The following is a 23,521-nucleotide window of genomic DNA, read 5'->3' as shown; positions in this document are numbered from 1 at the left end:
GAAATGAAATACATTTCAGTCACAGAGTTTATTCAGTCATAGATTTTTGGTTTTCAGTCTTCAATTTTCTCTCCTGCTTTACCAATTTATAAACTTTATGCAATACAGAATTGCTTGGGGAAAACAAGAACAAAAGAACAATTCTTTATGTCACTAAGGAAATTGTGCACAATTGTAAGGACTTCAATAATAAATATTATTTGCTAATTATCCTGGTGAATTTTCTACCAGAATGAAATACACAGCTTATGGAAATGAAAAAGCATTATGCCACAGACATATTCCAGCATTCATGCAGAAACCTTGCCATTGGATACCTTTTTGTTTCCCTAAGGACTAGAGTGTTAAGGTAGAAAGGAAGGCAGTTATTTCCATTTATCTTTATCATCACAAAATACCTGAATAAAGAAAGACATCATTATTGTGACATTAATGAATATTCATTTGCTACAGTATTGACATTACCTTTGCATTTTAATTTTGTTTACACACATCAAATTGTGAATTGTGGTGTAAGGGCAGTTTCCAGCAGGTTTTCGCTGTGTATTTTACCCTATTATTGAATGAGGAGGAAACCAGTTAAAAATTACACGTATCACCTTACGTGGTGTAAATCAGGCTGCACTATCAGTTTATAAAGTGAATTAAAAAAATTAAAGCTTCTTGCGGCCCATGGTTAGCACTTGGTTTGTGTTATGCCTGATGCCTGCCGGTAAGAAGGTTGTATCTCTTGTTCTAAACAAGCCAAAACAGCTCTCTTTGTATCTCATCTTGTGGATTCCTACTGACTTTTCCTCAATCACTTCGGGTTGCTGAGATCTAACAGAATAGCCTCTAGTGGTTGTGGCAAGAATGCCCATCACCTGAGATGGTGATATTGCTCATTAAATCTGCCATCTCTGGGATGAAATGATTGTTAAGTGTGGAAGATTGGTCTGGATGGATCTAATTTTCAGGGTTTTAGCTCATACACAGCTCTTTCTCTCCAAAGGTCTTTATGCTAATTACAGGCAAAGAGATTCAGGCAAGAGTAAACATGGGAATCAATTCAAGGAGCATGTATGCAAGGTAGAATTCTTGGAGGTGACCAAAAAAACCTTAAACCTGGCCACGTGTGTTTCACTCATTCATTTATTTGTGGATTCAGTGAACATTTATTGAATGTTTACCAATGTGCCAGAGCTTCCTAGTCATGACTATGTGGCGGCAGAAGGCTGTCAGGGAATGTGTAAGAGAAGACGATTCTTCACATAGGCTTAGGAGGGCAGGAAGAATATTGGATATTTCCCCATCACTCTCAGAATCAAAGTCTAAATGTAGGCCTGCAAGATGGAGTTTCTCTCTAATTCTCCAGCCTTTCCCACTGCCCTCTTTGCTTTGTAGCTCAATTAGCCTCTCCAGTCAAGCTTAGCTTTGAACACCTCTTGTTGCTTTTGTACCACCGGCCGTTGCATATGCCATTTCTCTCTAAAATGTTCTTTAACTGTCCATCTTCTATAGCTTCTCAGTCCATATCTATGCCAGATCATTCTTATAGTCTTATTTCGGTTATTTTTGTTTACAATTGTATCGTGCCTGGACAGGAGAGAGATAGCCGGCTGAGACTGGGTAATTAGAGGAGTGTTTATGGAGGGACTCTACAAACAGTGAACTTGATTTGTGAGAAGGAGCATTGGATGGTGTGGATTCCTGACCTGAAGGTGCAAAGGTAAGGAGGCAGTCAGCTGTACCCGAAGGGCAACTATTTGGGAAGGACCACCTGATAGTGTTTGCTAGGCAGAAGCAGTCAGCCAGTGCCAACCTGGCAGGCAGAGAGCTGGAGCCCTAGATGCAGTGACCTTACTCTTCTTGGCCCTCTAGATCTTCTGCTGGTGCCTTCCTCTGGAGAAGTCTAACCAGAAGCTAGAGGACAAGGCAGCCACTGATACGGTATAAGTGGGTCAGGCTCACAAGGCAAAAAGGGCAGGAAAGGGTGGGGTGCCAGCCAGGAGTGGCAAGTGGCGGATATCCGTCACTCCAGTGTGTGTCTGCCACACGGCAGACAGCCTGATACCCGGGGTTGGCATGAGCAAATGTGGCAGAGTGGATGAATTTTGCCGGGAGAAGAAGAGTGGGATTTGGAATTCTGTAGAAGGCTAAATTCATATACACTTGCAGGTATGAGGGATCCTAGTCCTCAAAATCATATATTGAACCCATCACCCAGCTTCTATAATGTTCAACTGACAGGCAGTCTTCTATCTGTCCCCACCTGCTTTGTACTAATGTGAGGCATATCTCAGATGTCATATCAGTTATTTGCAAATACTTCTGAAGGTGCTTTTAAAAGATAAGACTTTGTTTTATGAGCATGACTGCACACCTTACATCTGAAAAAAATAAGACAGTAGCATCTGACTATCACCGTTTACTGAGTGCTTAAATCTCCAGTTGCCTGGCAAATATCCTTTGTTTTCTTATGCTCTGTTAGTTTGAGCCAGGATCCAAGTTAAATTTAGTTGTTGTGATTGATTGATAGGACTCTTAAGTATCTATGGGTTTCTGTCCATCTCTTTGTCTTCTTCACTTATTTATTGAAAAAAATAGTCTTTTGTCTTGTGAAGTTTCCTTGAGTCTGAATTGTGCTAATAACATCTCTTAGGTCTCAATTAACATGTTCTTCTGTCTTGCTGTTTCCTTTAAGTTGACAGTTGGATGTAGATGTACCACTTTCATCCCCCCCGCCCAACAAATCGACTTTGTGGCTAGTGTTTTCTTCTTCCAAAAGATGATAGGTAATATCTGCTTTTCCCTCTATTTTGGTTAATAGTCCTTGAGGGTCATTGTCTGGATCTAGCAATCATTGGAGGTTGGCAGAGTAGTGATATTCTAATTCTACCCTTCTTCATTCATTAACTGGAATATTTCTCTAAAGAGTAATTTCACCTAATACTTGGTTATTTCGTTATATAGTTTGTGTAGGAAAAGCAGGATAACTGATTCTTTTTCTTTATTTATACACTTTCAAAATAAGTAACTGACTAGCATCTTCTGATGGTGGCTGGTTTTAAATGGATTCTGAGTTTTTGGACACTTACCCCATTACGAGTTTGGGTCTATGCACCATTCCCTGGAATCTGGGTGAGCTTACAAATACTTGGCAAATCAGGTACAGTGGAAGTAACACTAGGTAACTTGTGATGCTGGATCCTGAATGGCCACGCAGCATATGGGAAATACAGGCAACACTGATGCCTCTAATTAATAGGAATTTTATAAATTCTAGTAATATTTGTTATTAAAAATATCTCCCTGCTTTCATGCACTTAATGTCAGTCATAAGTATTTATTGAAAATTTATTGAACCCACAAATGCTTATTGAATTCACTCTGCTATGTGAAATGATTCTGAAATGGGCCAAGAGACAAACCCTGTCCTCAGGGTACCCACAGTTCACTGTTGTGGGGGGAACATGAAAAACAGAAGCAATTGCCATCTGGCATAATAAATTCTAGGAGAAAGGCACGTGTAAAGAGAAGAAGAAGAATTGAAAGCAGAAGAGTGTTTATAAAATGGGGAAATCAGCAAAAATTGCACAGAGGAGGCAAGAGCATCTGTGGATGAGATTGGAAGCGTCCGTTCCATGCAAGATGAGCCTAAGAGCTCATCTTGGTATTCTAGAGCTCCCTGGTGGCTCAGTGACGACACATATGGTGAAGAAAGACATTGATGTGGCGAAAGATAGGACAGAAGGGTTTTGTTTCGTTTTTGGACCTGTTAAATGGGGGAGGTTGAGAGAGATGGAATGAGACAGAATCAGATTTGCGGTTTAGAAAGAATACCTGGATGTCTGTGTGGAAGGGGACCAGAATCTCTACTGCTGGAGGCAGATAGACAAAGCAGGATGTTGGTACCTAAGTCCAGGTGAAGAAATGAGGAAGCCTAGAAGCCTGCTGTAAGAAAGTGGTAATGAAGATGGGGGCGGAGGGGGATTGGCAACTTCAAGAGTTATTCAGACACCTTGACTTACTGTGAAGGGTGAAAAAGGAGTATGCATGAATCCCGGCTGGGTAGCATAGGCCATTAGGTAAACAGTGACTACATTAGAGATGTAGGGAAAATAGAAGAAAGATAATATTACCAAAAAATGAATTGTGGTTTTTTTTTTACTATATTTTGAAATTATATTTGAATTCCATTCTACTTAACGTACAGTGTTAAATTAGTTTCAGGTTTACAGTATAGTGATTTAACAGTTCTGTATATTACCAAGTGCTCACTTGTGTTTTATATAAGTTTGAAACCCCTGTAAGACATTTAAGGAGATAGAGGCAATTTGAAATACATGTTTAGAGCTCAGAGGATCCCTCCAGGTTGTTAGAGAGGAGTCTATCAGATTTCTTTCTCTTCCATACCATCATTGGTAGGAAAAAGAGAAAAATAATAGTTGATGAGAGTTGGTGAAGAGCAAATGGAATGCTAAAATTATGTCCATTCTTTCTCTTTATACGATACGCGTCATGTAAAAATGGATACTAGGCTAGCATCAAATGTGTGTTTGGAGCTCAGATTCTAGTGACTTTAGATTGCTCCCAAGATTAAAAAAAAGTTCTACTTGAAAAAAAACAGAGTTAAATGTAGTTTATACTGTACAGTTTTGAACACCCTATGCTCTCTAAAGAATATGGGCATATGTGTCTATTTTCAAACACATCTCACCTGACTGCTCATATAACAGTACACCATTGTTCAAGAAGAGAGAATCTAATTTTCAGGACTCTAGTTTCACATTTCTTGAAACTATTATACTGATTATGTTTCTAAGAACATAAATTATTTGAAAATTACATGTGTGTAAGATGATCGCATAAACAGAAGAGTGTGGTTATTTGGGTATATGTGTGTATTTTTGTGTATTTTAAAATATTCAGAGTGGCACTTGAATAGATGAGAGATTCAAATAGAATTACTAGATGGGAATAGATGTCGTTTCTTTTAGACTCTTTATCTTCCAATTGCAAATTTCATGGCTTAAGTCTTCAATTCACTCTCCTGGTTGAAATGCATTCTTACGAATTATGATGATTCTTCATTGGGTGCTTGGTAACCTGATCACCTTTTGGGTTCTCCACAGACCATAACCAGGCATTGTAAGTTGTATTTATTTCCACCACAATTTTTTTTTGCCTTTGTGGTTTTGAAGGTCTTTTCATCTTGAGTCTGTTTCTAAGTAATCTAAAACTCTTTAAGATAGTTCAAAGCATTCATTATTCAGATTGAGGAGCTGGTGGCCTAATTTGCTATGCAGTGTGAAATCCAAAGATTTCAGTCTTCTCAGCTTTAAATAAAGTATAGCCAGCTTTCTTTTTGTTAATTGAAATTGGAATATGTGATGTCTTTTATATTTATGAATTAGAAACGCAAAAAGTTACTCGACGAGAAAAATTACACGGAGAAATTTCCAGGGCTGAAGTTTTACGCATACTTAGATAGTATAATCTTTACTTTTTATGAAGAAATGGCAAATGTTTGCTTATTTTGATAATATACATAAGAACTGAAAGTAAAAATATTAGTCATAATTACATGATCTGTAACTATTTACATTTTGATGCATTTTCTTCCAGTTGCCTTATTTCTGTTTTTAAATATATAGGAAATCATGTTATTTATAAGTAAAACCCATAATACAAATGGCTGACTACTCTTTCATACATAAATACCTCAATTTATATAATAATTATTCCTTTATGGAAAGATCCCTTTATGAAATGTTTAAGTTTCTGGATGTTTGGTGGTATAAATAATCTTGTAATTAACATAATTACTCATAGACCTGTGTTCATATTTCAGAATATTGTCTTATGACATATCCCTGCAAAAGAAATTATTGAGTCAATGACATAAATATTTTAAAACCTCTAATAATGGTTATAAAACTGCTTTCTAGAAATGTTGTATTGTTTACTTGCCCAATAGCAATGTGGGAGAGTACCTGGTAAGAAGTAATATCCCACAGGTGCTGGAAATGTGTTAACAGAAACGAAAAGCTATTAGAATATTGCACTTGAGGAAACAGAAGAAGAAATGAGAATAAAATTACATCCCTAGAGAGAAACAAAGAAATCATGTATGTTTTGTATAGTCCATTAAGTCCTCCTAAACAGCAAAAAAAATGAGAGTAAGGACACATTGTTGTTCAACTTTATTGTTACCTTGCATGGTTTTTCAAAGTGTGGTTTTTTGCATATTTTAGTGGGCTCTTTGTCTTTTCTTGTTGAATTGCAGGTGTTATTTATATATTCTGAATACAGGTTGCTTGACAGATATATTTAGAGCAAAAGATTTTCCATCTATTTTTATTTCCTTAAGTTTGTTTTGATGAAGAAGTTCTTCTGAATTCCAGTTTTATAAGGCAGGCGTATATCACATTAGGGCTTTTTGTGCCCTTTTTAAGAAACCTTGCTTATTCCAAGATAAGATAGTCTCCTGTGTTTTCTTTTTGAAGATTTATAGTTTTACCTTTTATGTGTAAGTATGTATTTCAACTCAAATTAATTTATGTGGATTGTGTAAGTGATTCAAGATTTAGTTTTTAGAAATCCTTTTTTTCCCCAGCGTTCTTTGTTGATTAGACTTGTCTATAGAATTACCTTGGTTGCCTTCACCCCTCGGTTGTATGTGGTTCTATTCCTGGACTCTATCCTGTCCCATTGACTTATTTCTTTACACTTATGGTAGTACCACACTGTTTTGATTATTATGGGTTTAGAGTAAGCCTTCGTACTTGTAATATGAAACATTTCACTTTGCACTTCTAAGAATGTTTTGGTTATTCTGTCTTTTGTATTTGTAAATAAATTTTAGAATTAGTTTGACTGTGTTTGCAAAAAAAAAAAACTGATAGGATTTTATTTTTTTTTAATTTTTGGATACGTATTTATTGATTTATTTTAATTTTAATTTTTAAAAATTTACATTTAAATTAGTTAGCATATAATGCAACAATGATTTCAGGAGTAGATTCCTTAGTGCCTCTTACCCATTTACCCCACCCCCCCTCCCACAACCCTCCCAGTAACCCTCAGTTTGTTCTCCATATTTATGAGTCTCTTCTGTTTTGTCCCCCTCCCTGTTTTTGTATTATTTTTGTTTCCCTTCCCTTATGTTCATCTGTTTTGTCTCTTAAAGTCCTCATGTGAGTGAAGTCATAGGATTTTTGTCTTTCTCTGATGGACTAATTTCACTTAGCATAATACCCTCCAGTTCCATCCACATAGTTGCAAATGGCAAGATTTCATTTTTTTTTTTTTGATTGCCGAATAATACTCCATTGTATATATACACCACATCTTTATCCATCCATCCATCGATGGATGTTTGGGCTCTTTCCGTACTTTGGCTATTGTTGATAGTGCTGCTATAAACATGGGGTGCATGCGTCCCTTCGAAACAGCACGCCTGTCTCCCGTGGATAAATGCCTAGTAGTGCAATTGCTGGGTTGTAGGGTAGTTCTATTTTTAGTTTTTTGAGGAACTTCCATACTGTTTTCCAGAGTGGCTGCACCAGCTTGCATTCCCACCAACAATGCAAAAGAGATCCTCTTTCTCCGCATCCTTGCCAACATCTGTTGTGATTTTAATTGGGACTGCTTTGAATCTATAAATTAGGGAGAATTGACATATTAACAACAGTATTGAGCGTTCCCAGTCTACAGACCTATCTTTCTCCATTTATTTAGCTGTTGTTTAGTTTCTCTTAGCAAAGTTTTACAGTTTCCTAGTTTCAGTGAAGTTTTCAGGTTCTTGCATATGCTTTACTAAAGTTGTTCCTAAGTATTTTATGTTTTCTTCTCTGCCCCTGTCAACCCAGAATTGTCCATGATTTTCATCAGACAGCAAGTAGAATAAGGGCTTGAGTAGTAAGAAAGAAGGTGAGGCTTTTGGGGGAAGATGGAGGCAAGTATTATGGAGATAGTGTGGAGGGACCAAAAGTCTCAAGCCATACACCTGTGGCATGAAGGAAAGTTATGGTCTGGGCCACAGGGCGATAAATGGAGATAAGTGGGTGCACTTAGTTCAGGGGCTTTCTTTGTTTTCCTGTCAAGTCCTATTCTATCAGAAAGGCAGTATTGGACGTTTTCACAGGAGTAATACATGCTGGATTAAACAAATAATTGAATGTCTGTCGTTAATAAACCACCATATTATTACTAGTAAATAATTATCTCCAGCAAATTATGGGGGTATTTGTGGTTAAGCCTAGACCATTCTGAGTGATGAAAAAAAAAGCCCACTGTTTCATTTTCTTTAATTTTTAAGTTTATTTATTTATTTTGAGAGAGACAGAGACAGCATGAGTGGGGGAGGGGCAGAGAGAGAGGGAGAGAGAGAATCCCAAGCAGGCTCCACACTGCCAGCACAGAGCCTGATGTGGAGCTCAAAATGGTGAGATCGTGACCTGAGCCGAAACTAAGAGTCAGACAGACACTTAACCGACTGAGCCGCCCAGGCACCCTGAAATATAACTATTTCTAATAAGTATTTAAAACATTACCTTTATTCTAACTTGTTCCAAAAATAATGTGGCTGTGCTAACAGGAATAGAACTGTCTTTATCCCAAAAAGCTCTTTACTGTAATTCTCCTTGTGCCTGTGCAGTGATCTTGGATTGATTCTGAAATATCAGCGGGACTGCCGTTGACAGCTATTTGCATGTTTGTGGTATTGCTGCTGTTCTATTTTTGAGGCTGAGAAGATGACTTAAAAGTGCTCTACAGTACTGTGTATGCCTTCTGCATACCAAGGGGTTGGGAAGTATTTAAAACGGTTTTCAATTCTGTGAAACTCAGAGGACTAAGTTCTCACCTGGAAGGTCCTGCATTTTTGTTTGTCATTAGGTCTAGTCAAGGTGGGGGAGGGGGGAAGGTAGAGAGAAGAAGAAAATGGTGTTTCCAGAACAGTGGATGAAGAGATACATTCTCAACTGCAAGTACTTGAAGTCAAGGGGAATATATTGGAAAAGTTCCAGAGATGAGATAGTGACTCTGATCCATTGACTTAAGTGGAGCATTTGAGTACAGCCAAGAGAAACTTTCAACGGAATAACAAAGGAGTGGGTGACAGGCCAAAACGAATTATACTAAATTCTCACTGCATTCTGCTCTGCTTTTCTAGTTTTCTCAACCAGTTTGACAAAATTGTGTGCAAAGTACACAATGGAATGCTTTTAACATTAAAGGTGATCAATAAGAAGTTCTTCTCAGTTTTTACTTTTTGTCCCTTTGTGCTTTTCTCTTCGCATTTATAGACAATCAGGTTTCTATTGTTCGAATTAATGCAAATGGAAAAAAAGAAATTCAAAGCATCAGATAAATATGAATGTCTGGCAACCAAATAAGGGGAAGTTGACATCACAAGTCTCAGTTCAAAGTTTATCCCTCATTCACAGAAAAGAGACACATGGAAACAAGTTGATTGTATGTTTTAATCTTTTAGATTTTGAGCAAGTTAGTATTAAAATCCTTTTTTCTATTTATTATAAACAAATGGATGACTCAAAAGGCATAATATAACCTTAGTGAAAAATTATTTAGCAGTATCTGCCAAAGTTAACTGTACATCTAAACTTAGTGGCATAGCAATTCTTCTCATTGTATGTAGCCAAGAGAGTATGTATGTACTAAGAGATTCATACAGGAAAGTTTACGTCAACAATAGCTACAAACTGGAAACAACCAAATGTTTATCAGCAAAAGAGTAAATAAATACATTCTGCTATATATTACTCAAAAATAATGATGAGAAAAAGATGCCAGAGACAGAAGAGTCATCTAGTATGGTTCGTATGAAGTTCAATTTCAAACAAATTGAATCTATGGTAATAGAAGTCAGGGTATTGGTTACTAACTAGTTGGTGGGAAGGGTATAAAAAGACTGAGAAAGAGCACATATGAACTTGTAAATTATCTAAAGCTTGATCTGGATGGAGATACACAATGTGTATTCAGATTGTATACTTTGTGGATTCTTTTACAACCAAACATGTATTATTTTCATTCATCCCTAAAAGGGTAAAGGAGATATATATATATATGTATATGTATGTATGTATATGTATGTGTGTGTATGTATGTGTACACACATACACACACATACACACACACATATACACACACTAATATATATAACATAAAAATATATAGCATAAAAATAATATAATATAATGACATAAAATATATAATATGCACATACATTTTAATTAATGAGGGAAAGCTCTATTGATTTGTTGTTCTTCTCAACAACAGGCTTTTAATGTTGGATTGACTTTCCATTCTGTGGCCACAATGGTGAACTGAACTCTGTGTTTGATTTTGATCCTCAAAGCTGTTATACTTTTCACAATGCTTTTAATCAAGTAGTTAATATTATTTTGCCTTCTGTAGATCTTATACAGACTGGAGGTAGCTTAAGGAGGTTTTAGGTAAAAAGAAAAAGCCTGCCCACGTTTGCAAATTAACCAAGGGTGGGCTGCATATTTAAGTATGAATATATTTAATATATAATACATAGTTACATCTTATAGCACGTTTGTGTATACTTGTTATACATACATATATATGTTATGAAACTGTATTATGTACTTATATTTATATAATATATATTATAATATACTTATATTTAAACATAGTATAAAAGCTGTCTTAAACTGTGCTTTATCTGTTTTATTTTCTTTTTTCTCCTTATATTGGTTATTCAGTGGGACTGACTAGATAACACAAAGAACAACTTTTGTCTTAAAGTAACATGATTAATACCGAATTTTGGCTATTGATGAAAATTTGTGGTCAAGCTCATCAAAAGTTTAGAAATTTTAGTTTATTTTTGTTAAGGTGATTTATCCAAGGTTTCCCATTCTGCTCCTGGCTAGCAATTTTCAACATGTTTATCAAAGGCCTTTTGGTTATGTATAGAGGACTTGGGGTTTCTAGCTTTCCTGACTCTTAAGAACTGACTTCTAGCTTCCTTTTGACTCTTGAATTTACAGGCTGCCCTGCAAGTTGGGGGCCATGGGGAAAGGCTACACCAGTGTCGGGAGGTCGTGCTGCTCACTTACAAACCCATCCCCATGCAAGTGGATGGGGAGCCCTGTAGGTTGGCCCCAGCTATGATTCGGATCTCCTTGAGGAATCAAGCCAACATGGTGCAGAAGAGCAAGAGGAGAACATCCATGCCTTTACTCAATGAGTGAGTTTGCCCCTTGCCTACCTTTGTGAACACAAAGACCATAGAACGCCAGGCGTGTGCATGGTCTAGGGGTCTTACTGTGTTGAGAAGGGAACAAAGTCCAAGAAACAGCAGTTCCCTGGTCTCTCTCACATATTTTTCTTCATGTTTATTGCACAGTGACCACACTCTTCTTGTAGAACCAATTGCTGTATTGAATACTAGATAGATCACTCTTCTTCATTGATCACTTTGCTGTATATTTCTTGGGAACAGCAGAAAATCATTAAAGAGTGATTCTAGGGTCATAAAATGCATCAACCTAAACATGTTCCATTTTGCTTTAAGAAGGCATGGTGTTGGCCTTCTCTTTACCCAGGTCACTTGGAGAGTGTTGGGTTCCCCGATAGTGGGGAGGTTGGCAGAGCTGGATTTTTGGAGCTCACCTCTCTCCACGTTGTCTTCCCTTCTGCCTGTTAGTGAGTTATCACTTTCCTGATGCCCCCATTTTGGGGTCCTGAGTCCTCTGGTGCTTCAACTCAATTTCGCTGTTCTGAGTGGCATCCTATTGTCTAAATATAACCTAATTCACTATTCAACACCTAAATAAAATGTATCCCTCTTGGACCCTTCTTTCCTTAGGTGTGCTGATGAGCTGATTTGAAATAAGGTGGTAATAACTAGATATTTTGAGTATATTCATTTTATAGCACCCTTTAAGTTTTTGGTGGAGATGTCTGTCTGGGGTGGAGAAGGATGGGGACTTGGGGCCCCTTTTTGAGTATCTTCTATATTTAATGCCCATATGCCTAATCTAACTCAAGGTAAGGCTGTTTTCAGACTCAGCCTTGGGTCATCACTCTGTCATAGTGAGGGACCCTCCAAGGTGCGACTCCTGTTTGTGGCCTGTGATGCATGGTTACCTATTTGTATTGAATGGCTGGCTTCTTGCAGTGCCTGTGAAGCAAGGGTATGCTTTGCCACGTATTTATGGAATCACGATGGTAGTCTTCAGAAATGCCTAGAATAAGCCAATAACACAGGTGCCGTAGCTCACTGCCAAAACCTGACTTCACCTCTCTTCCTCGGATGGCATATGTTGAGGAATAGCGTTAGACAGGTCTCTTAAAGTGTTTGCATTTTTGGCATCTGCTTTGAAGTCTGAGGCTGGAATGAGAGCTCCTCTCTCCTCTGCTTCCTCCCTTCCCAGAGTCACTCTGAACATCAGAGTCACTCAGCACTTTGCTCAGATCATTATCCAGACAACTTGTTCAGTTGGATTCCTTATTTCATTTACATTTTGCAGCTGGTGAAACCCCTCGCTCATTCCTGATGGCTTTGTTTTCTCCCTGCCTTAACCTTCAATTAGGTTGAAAATACAACCGGCAAGTATGTAGGTTAAAAAGGTATGGTGTCAGCAATGATATGTGGTTGACCGTACTCTCTCTGGAAACGTTAGAGTCCATCCATGAACCATTGGTCTGGGAGAAAGCTTTGGAAAACTAAATGAAAAGCCATTTCGGAGATAGTATGGCAGCTCAGGTTGTTTTGGGTCACTTGTATATAGTTAAGAACTATAATAAAACTAAAAGTGCTTAATATCTACAGGCAAAGGCCTCCCATTCTCATGCCTGGCCATGCTATATTTAATAACCTTATCAGATGTGAAATTGTCTCCAGGTGCTAGTTTCAAACAGTTCTTGCCCTTGAGCTGAGAAAGAATTTGTATTTGCTCAGCCACTGTATTGTTAAGAATTCATTTGGGCCTTCTTCACATACAAAAACAAATATGAATAGTTGTTTTTTTTGTACTTAGAGTTTATATGGCAGATGATGTGACGGCATCGATTTAGCTGTGAGGGTGTTCAAGAAACAACCTCAACTCAAAAATAATGACTTCCCACCAGGGGGCAGTGGTGTGTCCATGTAAGCAGCCTCAGGCCTCTGGAAATATCTATGTGAAATGGCAATCGCCTGCTTTTCAGTTCCAAAAAGGATACTTGTAAAACTTAACAAAGGTATTTGTTACTACTTAGGATGAATAACTATCAGAACACTATATTTTTTAGAAAATCGATCCAGATAGCACATTTTCAAAGGAAAACACCTAGTTATCATGTCACACTTGTTCACTAAGGCCTCGAGTGCTCTCCCTTACTGCTATTGCTTACCCTCTGCAATTAGATTTCTTGTGCCTGTTTTACTAGAAACCCTTGTTTTCAAATCTGACCTTTCCTGCTGGATTTCCAAGTAGAGTTTCCAGTGTGAGGGTTGTCTGGACAATAAGACCTTTCTACAAGTTTTCTCCAGCCTTCTGAGTCCTCCAGGTTTTTTTGTGTTTCAGCCATGGTTGTGCCAAGTTCACTTTTGCAGCCAAGGCAGAGAGATATTTATTTCCTCCCCCACTCCCTCCGTCCCTCCCTTCTTCTCTCTCTCTCCCTCCCTCTTTTTCTTTCTTTCTTTCTTTCTTTCTTTCTTTCTTTCTTTCTTTCTTTCTTTCTTTCTTTCTTTCTTTCTTTCTTTCTTTCTCCTTTTCTCATTGTTTACTAGGATTATCTGTTTCTTCTGTTCCATTCGCCCGTCTTCTTTCAGAAGAAAGAAAACTGGTTTTCAGAAGAAAGAAAACTGGTTAAAAATATGTAGAGAATTTGTTTAGAAACCTCCGTGTGTGATGGGCTAGAGAGTTAACTAAATATTTGAGAAGGAGGCATTGTGGTTCCCTAAACAACTGGCTCCCTTTTCCACTTGAGCGATGGTGTTCCTCACCGGTTTGCCTTTCTGTGGGAGATCACATCTGTACCCCAGATTTCATCTATGACTTATTTTTTTTTTAATTTTTTTTTTCAACATTTATTTATTTTTGGGACAGAGAGAGACAGAGCATGAACGGGGGAGGGGGGCAGAGAGAGAGGGAGACATAGAATCGGAGACAGGCTCCAGGCTCTGAGCCATCAGCCCAGAGCCTGACGCGGGGTTCAAACTCACGGACCGCGAGATCGTGACCTGGCTGAAGTCGGACGCTTAACCGACTGCGCCACCCAGGCGCCCCATCATCTATGACTTATACGTGAATAGATCTCACATCCATGTCTTCTATCCAGGCATTCCTGTAGAAGCTAACACTCGCACCCAGATATCTTAGCCGACATCTTTACCTGGATATCCGCTAGCAACCTCAGACTGCAGGCTAAAAACGCGCTTGTAATTTTCTTTCTCTGCTCATCAGCCAATGAGCCCCTGGAGTCGTCACAATCACCTGCACTGTTACACACCCCATGTGGCCTTAGAGGTCTACCTTCTATTTATTTCCCATGTCTTTAACCACCTACCTCCTCTGCTAGTATAATATGGCTTTTGTTCAAAGGCTGTATAAGCTACCTCTTCACAGCATCACTAAACTATGCTCATAATTCCTTGTCTCCAGTGTCCCTGCCCTTCACACACTACTTTTTCCAAAAGACTGATTGGAAGGATCTTTCTAGAAATGTTAAGCTTCTATTCCTTAACTTTGCACGCCCTTGTGATCATTGTCTTCATCGTTCTCTTCCTGTGCTCCAGAGATCATTGCTCTTCTGGAGCAGTGGCCTGCCTCGTGCATCATCATACTTTTGCAGTTCTGATGCCTTTCTTGCAGTACCTTCCTTTCTGCCTTTTTGTCTGTTGACTCTTGCTCAAGTTCAAGACTCCACTGAAGTATAACTTTCCCTAAGAATCCTTTTCTATCTACTTCTAGCCATTAGATACTCCTGTTCTACGTTACATTTATCACACCATTTGCCAATAACAGTGTAGTCCTTGGTTGACTTATCTCTTTACCCTGCTTAGAGTTTTCCTCTTTGAGTCCTCAGGGCCTACCAGTATGTCTGAGACATGTTTATGTGTTAAATAATGGCTGGCACATGGATCAGTTCTGTTAATACTGTATCTATTAACATTTGTCCAGGATTGTTTCTAAAATAACATAGATCTAAAACCCATGAATCTAAAACTAATAGAGATAATGTCTTGATAACATTTGATGTTAATAAATGGATGATACATACGAATTTTAAGATCTGGTTTGCATGGATGAGGGGCAGATTCCCATGAGAAATGGTTAAAGTAGGCCCTCATGATGCCATTAGATCTTCACTTAGGCAAAAAAAGAAAATTATTCCCCCCCAAAAATATTTCTTGATCTATAATCCAAGTTGCTATTACTACATAGAAACTGAAGGGCTAGCTCCAATGTGTTCAGTCAACCCCCCCCCCCTCCACTGGTACAGAAACATATCTCATTTTATAAAGTGAGAACTGCAATACGTATCTTTCCCAAAAAAAGTAATAGAGGAGATTTATCTAGGTTCATATTCACGTACTAGTAACATGGTGGCCAGATAAATTTGATTATGCTGTTTGAAAGGCACCTGTGAAAGAGATTAGAAATTTAAAATTTCTCAGGTGTGTAAGGAGATGTTAAGTTGGCTATAATCCTGAGCTCAATGGTAATTAAGACTACACTGTGAAAAGCAATCATGTTATTCAGGGGCAAGATTTCTAGTTGGTGAACTTTGAATTGGGCAGTGCAGTTGATTGGATTCCATCATCCTGGCTGCTCAAAAGTATTGTTGGTTGTAACCGATAGTCCTTTGAGGAAAACAAGGAGTTGATTCATGGGACTTCATATGAGAATTTGTGTACCCAGCAGAAAACAGGGATCAGGGAGCTATGTCTGCTGCAGGTCCTTTGAAGCTCTTCAAATCGTCTAAGAGAGTAGAGAGAATGACTATGTAAAGGTGACAACACATTTTTTATTTAGTTTCTTCAAATTTACATTTCATCTTTTCCAACAGCAACCAAAGGTTCTCTCTTTTATAAAAGAAGAGAGAAAAGGGGGACGTCTGTGGTTTCACTCTTCTACCAAGAGTAGAGTGAAATTTTGGCATCACCGTGATGAATTTAGGCTTTCTTGGTGTTACCTTCAGAGTCGTTAAAGTTTCTGTCAAGCCACTCTTTGCAAGATGGTTGTACTTTGACACAGGTTTCCTACAGACTTTGGAATCATGAGGACTATGGTAAAGGATTAAATTTACCTTGACTCTCCTCAAAGATGAGTTTACTATGCCAGCCTACCCCCCTCTCTAGTGAGTGTGTGTGTGAGTGTGTGTGTGTGTACTTGTGCACATGCGCGCATCCTCTCGTTGGATATCTCGAATGACCTAGAGCGAGAGAGGACCACGATGCCTCCTGCCCGCAGCCCCGCCCAGTGTCCACGCTTCGGTTGCATCTGCCCGCGCCCTGCCCTTCGCTCCAGTCTGTGGCTTGCCGTAGAGCCAGCCCTTGCCCTGTGTCCTGTTGGCTTCGTTGCTATCACCGGCTTTTTGGATTATGTCCGTGGCTGGCTGGATTTCCCTTTTCTTTTCACTCACTGTTTGGTGACGCGCTCATTTAATTTTTGTTTAAATTTTGTGTGTCTCTCTTTCTCTCTCCTGGCTTGTTCCCTGTCTGTCCACGCTGTTGTGCTGACTGTCTTCGCTGCTCATTCCCTGCTGCCTCTAGTATCCATCAGGTGCCAGCTGCCGACCTGCGGAGAGTATCTGCTCCCCCTGGCTCCTTCACCACGTGAGTACAAAGCCGGTCTGTTTCTACACCTTGTCGAGCACCCTCATCACCTCCTCAGGGTTAGACGACCTGCCTCCTTTTCCCTCACAGGTCTGCTACTCAGACAAGGACCCGCCAACCCTAATTGTCTTCATTACCCCTTTGTGATTTGAGACGGAGCTGTCTAGTTCTTTGTGTTCTATTTGTCTCAGTCCTCTAAGGGTTCAGGTTTAAATTTTTGATGAGAAAAGTTAGGGCCAAAATTGCATGAGGTTGTAGAAAGTTCCATCCTAAGCATGATTTTTGATGGAAAGTCTGTGAGAGCAGCAGATCATTCTGTTATCTATAGCTCAGGGATGATGTTGAAGATGATGTTGAAGGTGTGCCTGCCGACCTTAATTTGTGAATGGACCCCTAAAATTTTGTGTGGAGTTTTGAGTTCATGCAGGCATCTGGGCCTTATTTGGGTTGAGGATCCATGGTTGAAGTAAAAGATCAACGGCCCCAAACTGTCACTGAGTTAGCGAAACACACTTTATCCATAGTTAGTAATTCATACTTAACGTATTCTATGCTTTTATTTTTTTCTGGGGACAAAAATTGTTTTTAGCACTTCGGGACTTCTTTTTTATGTTGTTGCCCTTTCTTTTCATTTATCGTACACATACATAGCTTCTGTTAAGGTTCAGGTACTGTTACAGGCGCTTTACATTAACTACTTAACTAATTACCCCCCCCCCCCCCCCCACAGCCCTCTGCCACCTGTGGTATTGTAGTGAGGAAGCTGATGCACAAAGAGGTTAAGTAACTTGCTTAAGGTCACACAGCTAACAAGTGGTAGACTGGGTTGCAAACTCAGATGGTCTGGCTTCAAAGATCAAACCTCCGACAATTTATAATTTGCCGCCTTTCCTCTATGAGGATCCTATGTATTTCTTAAGCCCTAGTCGAATCATTGGTTCTTCAAAGAATTCTCTGTGGCTTCTTGTTGAATTAGTTACCTTCTCATTGGACCTCACTGTTGATATACTCATTACCGCTCTCAAGGTGTAACAGGCTGGTACTAATTATGTTGGCTCTATATGTGTGTGCATATGTCTCACACTAGGCTTAGGCTACTTGAGATCATTGACCATATCCTTTTTGAATTTTCGTGTCCCCAGCCCTGATCACAGATCTTAACACAAAGTATTCTGAAACCAAACAGAGTTGTCAGTTGGCAGAATGAATGAAAGAATTTATGTCTATGTTGAACTGTACAATATCTAACGTCTAGGGATATGCCAAAGTGATTCCTAAAGTTCAATCATGTAATTTTACCTTCAGTCCTAATCTTATAGATACACATTTATTTATTCACTTATTACAATACATTTTTTTCAAAAGCATTACTTTATACTTGCTCTCTGTCCACTGTTTTGTGCTTGGAATCTAATGGTGGGCACAGTAGAACATTGCCTTCATGCAAGATAAAATTGAGTGGTCAGAGAAAGAGGAAAATAACTTCTAATTTTCAATTTGGAGCTTATTCTGGGGTATAGCCTATATTCCTACAAAAGGCTTCTTCAGTAAATTGGAGTCTAAGGAATGGGGTTCAGTGGTTATTTTCAGTGACTCTGTTGATAGTGTTCAAAGAATCAAGAATGTCGACAATAGAGGTGCGTGTAGAATTAGTCACATTTCTATTACAGTTTAAGTTTGGGTCGTGTTTTAAGTTTTAGTTATATAATTTAAATGGGGCTCTTTTTTTCTTATTGTAGGTGCATACACTACTACAGTAAGGTAAACTGTCCTGTTTTGATTGGGTATATCAGGCAGAGTGCCTATGTGTGGCCACTTTAAAACTTGAACATGGCTCTAAAATATTTTATATCTATATATGATATATCAAATATTATGTATTATAGATGTTAGATTTATGTGTCTCTGAAATATTTCTGTAATAAAAATTTATTAAAATAGAACATTTTAAAGGACATGTAAAAAAACACTGTCAAGGAGCTTGGGAGAAAAAACCAAGAACAACAATAAGTATTGTGCCTTTATATATTATGGCAGTGGTTAACAGTTTTGACCCATTCTTATGTATCTTCAGCAGTGTTTAATAATCACATTAATGTTGCTTTGGTCCTCATGAAAGTCAGGATCCCAGTATCTTGAACTCTCAGCTTGTCTTTTTTTTTTTTTTTTTTTTTTTTTTTTTTTTTGACTCTTGGTCAGCCATTTATTGCAGAGAAAAACTCTTCTGTAGATGATCCCTTCTGGGGAGAAGCCTCTCTTTCTACTGTTCCTGTAGGAAATGTTGGTTTCCTAAAGCAACTTGCATGATCTTTCTTTCTCTCTAGCTTTCTAATAACTTTGTTTTTCTTTTTCTTTTCTTTTCTTTTTTCTTTTTTCTTTTTTCTCTTCTCTTCTCTTCTCTTCTCTTCTCTTCTCTTCTCTTCTCTCTCTTCTCTTCTCTTCGGTTGGAATAAAGTCATGGTGGTGACAGTGTAATGCATGGATTATTAAGAATTAAGACATACTGGGGCACCTGGGTGACTCAGTTGGGCGTCCGACTTCGGCTCAGGTCATGATCTCATGGTCTATGGGTTTGGGCCCATGTTGGGCTCTATACTGACAGCTCTGAGCCTGGAGCCTGCTTCCAATTCTGTGTCTCCCTCTCTCTCTGCCCCTCCCCTGCTTGTGCTCTATCTCTCTCTTTCAAAAACAAACATTAAACATTTTTTAAAAACCAAAGCAAATAGAATACTTCACTGCACATATTGTGCATGTAGCTTAATGAATTATTAGGGCAATACCTCAATTGAAAAAATTCTTTGTAGTTGACTTCATAGTAAAGTTCTCACTGAAGGGCACATATGCACACTGAAATCATGAATATTCATGCTAAATGTTCCAACTACTAGCTTCTGTTCAGTTAATGCCAAAAATAACACAAAGGTGTGTAATTGTAAAATGTCTTTCTAAAGCTTTAATCCTTTAGTGACTTCTTATTAAATTCCATTTTATACTTGTTCTTCTCCACCAAAATGAAATAATGTAAACCATTTATGCCTGATTTAGTCAACCTTTCATCTTTCAAAAAATATTGAGTGCTTTCTTTCAATACCAGGAGTTCTCTTTATACTGGAGATACAGAGATTATAAAGCTAGGGTTTCTGTCCTAGAGAAATGGACATGCCAGGGATAGACCTAGTTTGTTGCTTACAGTACAATTACAATGCCACGTGACAAGTATTCAAGTACAGATTCTGGTTGTATTTCCATGTGAATACCTGAGTATTGATTACATTTGTTTTTATTTTTTAGTGTTTAAAATCAATGTACACTGAAATAGACTTTTTTGGTATACAGTTGGGAGTTTTAAGACAGATACAGATTCATATAGCCAACACCCTAATCAGGATACAGAACCATTCCACCACCCAAGAAATCTGTCTAATCCTCGCATCTCCCATCTCAACCTCTGGCAACCACTAATCACTATAGTTTTGTATTTTTGAGATACCACATAAATGGGATCATACAGTATGTAACCCTTTGCAATTGGCTTATTTCGACATAACATCTTTGAGATTTATCAACATTTTTGCGTATATGAATCATGTGTTCCTTTTTATTGCTGAGCAGTATTCTGTTGTATGGATGTTTCCATTTATTTACCCATCGACTTGTTGAAGGACATCTGGGTCATTTTCAGTTTTAGGCAATTGTGAATAAAGCTGCTCTAATCATTGATGAGCAAGTTTTGTGTAAACATAAATTTTCATTTCTCTAGGTTAAACACCTAGGAAGGGAATTCCTGGGTCATATGGTAAGTGTATGTTTAACTTCATGAGAAACTGGCAAATTATTTTCTAGAGTACAGATCTTGCATTTCTACCAGCAGTGTATGAGAGAGAGAGTTCCAGTTTGTCTCCATCCCTGCCAGCATTTGGTATGGCCAGCACTTTAAAATTTTAATCATTTAGTCACGAGTGTCTTTTCATTATTTGCCATCTATCTTATACTCTTTGATGACACATCTGCTCAAGTCCTTTGCCTGTTTTTAAATTGGGCCCAGTTGTTTTTTTCCTTTGACTTTTGGGATTTTGCCACATATTCTGGATCCAAGTCCTTTGTTACAGATGTACTTTGCAAATGTTTTCTCTTGGCACATGTCTTGTCTTTTCATTTTCTTTACAGAGTCCAAATTCTCAAAGTTTTCTTCATATGTGTGTATTTTTGGTATTATGTTCAAGAACTCTTGGTTCAATCCTAGGTCATAAACATTTTCTCCTTTGCTTTCTTCTAGAAGTTTTGTAGTTTTATGTTTTGCATTCAGTTCTATGATTTGAGTTAATTTTTGTATAAGATGTGAGGTTTAGGTTAGTGTTTTATTTTGTTTTTACATATAAACATTCAGTGGGTCCAGCATCATCTGTTGAAAAGACTATTTTTTTTTCATTGAATTTCCTTTACATCTTTATCAAAAATCAACTGGATGTATATATGGGGGGTATGGATATATATGGATGGATAGATATCGATTTCTGTACTCTGTTCTGTTCCATTGATTTATATATTTGTGCCTTTGTCAATGCCATGTTCTTTTGATTATTGTATCTTTATGTTAAATCTTAAAATCAAGTTGTGCTATTTTTTCACTTTATTTTTTATTTTAAAAGTTGTCTTGGCTATTCAAGTTTCTTTACCTTTCCATATAAATTTTAGAATAAACTTACCTCTTGTGTTGAATCTATAGATCAATTTGGGGATATAGACATCTTTACCAGGATGAGACTTCCAATCCATGAATACTGTATGTCTCTCCATTTATTTATTTTGTGCATCATTGTTTTATAGTTTTCAACATACAGATCTTGTATATATTTTGTTGCATATGTGCCTGTGTTAGATATGTGTTAGTTTTCAATGACGATTGCTAGTATGTGAAACTACATTGGATTTTCATGTATTGTCCTTGTATCCTGTGGCCTTACTAAAATCACTTTTTATTACAAGGAATTAGATTGCACCCTTGGGTTTTTCTGCATAGTCATTCTTGTCATCTGTGAATAGGAGTGGTTTTGTCCCAATCCATATGCCATTTATTTATTTATTTACAATAAATATAATAATATAATAAATAAAAATATAATAATAAATAAATAGCACTAGCTATTATTGCTAGTATGATACTGAATATGAATAGTTAGAGTCGATATCCTTGCTTTGCTTCTTATATGAGGGGAAATCATTCCTTTTTTTCACCATAAAGTATGATTCTTTGTTGTAGATTTATTTGTTAAAGTATATTTATTAAGACATCTGGGAAAGATTAGAGAGAATTGGAATTATTTATCCTCTACATGTATGTTAGAATTTTCCAAGAAACCATCTAGTCCTCATGATTTCTTTTTACCCTTTTTAACGGTAAGTTCAATTACTCTAGGACTTATAAGAGTACTTGGGTTATCTATTTCATCGTAGGTGAGTTTTAGTGGATTTTTTATTTGTTTTGTTTGTTTTTTTTTTTTAGTTTATTGAAGTTTTTCAGGAGTTATCCATTTCATTCCAGGTGTTAAGATATATAGAATTATTGGTAGTATTTATGCTTTTAATGTCTTTGGGATCTGCATTGATATTTCCCTTTTATTCGTGGAATTAGTAATTTGTATCTTTTCCCCTTGACATTCTTAGTAAAGGATCCATTTTTTAAAAAATATGAAATTTATTGTCAAATTGGTTTCCATACAACACCCAGTGCTCATCCCAATAGGTGCCCTCCTCAATGCCCATCACCCACTTTCCCCTCCCTCCCACCTCCCCAACAACCCTCAGTTTATTCTCAGTTTTTAAGAGTCTCTTATAGTTTGGCTCCCTCCCTCTCTAACTTTTTTTTCCCTTCCCCTCCCCCATGGTCTTCTGTTAAATTTCTCAGGATCCACATAAGAGTGAAAACATATGGTATCTGTTTTTCTCTGTATGACTTATTTCACTTAGCATAACACTCTCCAGTTCCATCCATGTTGCTACAAAAGGCCATATTTTATTCTTTCTCATTGCCAAGTAGTATTCCATTTTGTATATAAATGGCAGTTTCTTTATCCATTCATCAGTTGATGGACATTTAGGCTCTTTCCATAATCTGGCTATTGTTGAAAGTGCTGCTATAACATTGGGGTACAAGTGCCCCTGTGCATCAGCACTCCTGTATCCCTTCAGTAAATTCCTAGCAGTGCTATTGCTGGGTCATAGGTAGATCTATTTTTAATTTTTTGAGGAACCTCCACACTCTTTTCCAGCATGGCTGCACCAGTTTGCATTCCCACCAACAGTGCAAGAGGGTTCCCATTTCTCCACATCCTCTCCAGCATCTATAGCCTCCTGATTTGTTCATTTTAGCTACTTAGACCGGCGTGAGGTGATATCTGAGTGTGGTTTTGATTTGTATTTCCCTGATGAGGAGTGACGTTGAGCATCTTTTCATGTGCCTGTTGGCTATCAGGATATCTTCTTTAGAAGTGTCTATTCATGTTTTCTGCCCGTTTCTTCACTGGGTTATTTGTTTTTCGGGTGTGGAGTTTGGTGAGCTCTTTATAGATTTTGGATACTAGCCCTTTGTCCAATATGTCATTTGCAAATATCTTTTCCCATTCCATTGGTTGCCTTTTAGTTTTGTTGATTGTTTCCTTGGCAGTGCAGAAGCTTTTTATCTTCATGAGGTTCCAATAGTTCATTTTGCTTTTA

General features: G+C 37.8%; 1 protein-coding gene across 9 annotated transcripts in view; it reads left to right on the top strand.

The window, feature by feature from the left end:
- The window catches only part of DGKI (diacylglycerol kinase iota), a 439,032-nt gene that overhangs the window by 273,298 nt on the left and 142,213 nt on the right, over window positions 1–23,521 (top strand). For 7 of the 9 annotated variants that reach the window (XM_023250599.2, XM_023250596.2, XM_023250595.2 and 4 more), the window contains 2 exons: window positions 11,028–11,227; window positions 16,745–16,807. In XM_023250599.2, the coding sequence (XP_023106367.2) occupies window positions 11,028–11,227; window positions 16,745–16,807 (263 nt within the window). The remainder of the gene's footprint in view (window positions 1–11,027; window positions 11,228–16,744; window positions 16,808–23,521) is intronic. The other 2 variants (XM_019825868.3, XM_019825869.3) reach the window with 1 other exon arrangement.

Source organism: Felis catus, chromosome A2, assembly GCF_018350175.1.
Source record: "Felis catus isolate Fca126 chromosome A2, F.catus_Fca126_mat1.0, whole genome shotgun sequence".
NCBI lineage: Eukaryota > Metazoa > Chordata > Mammalia > Carnivora > Felidae > Felis > Felis catus.
The sequence above is the reverse complement of the archived record's forward strand: the minus strand, read 5'-3'. Positions and strand labels throughout refer to the sequence as shown.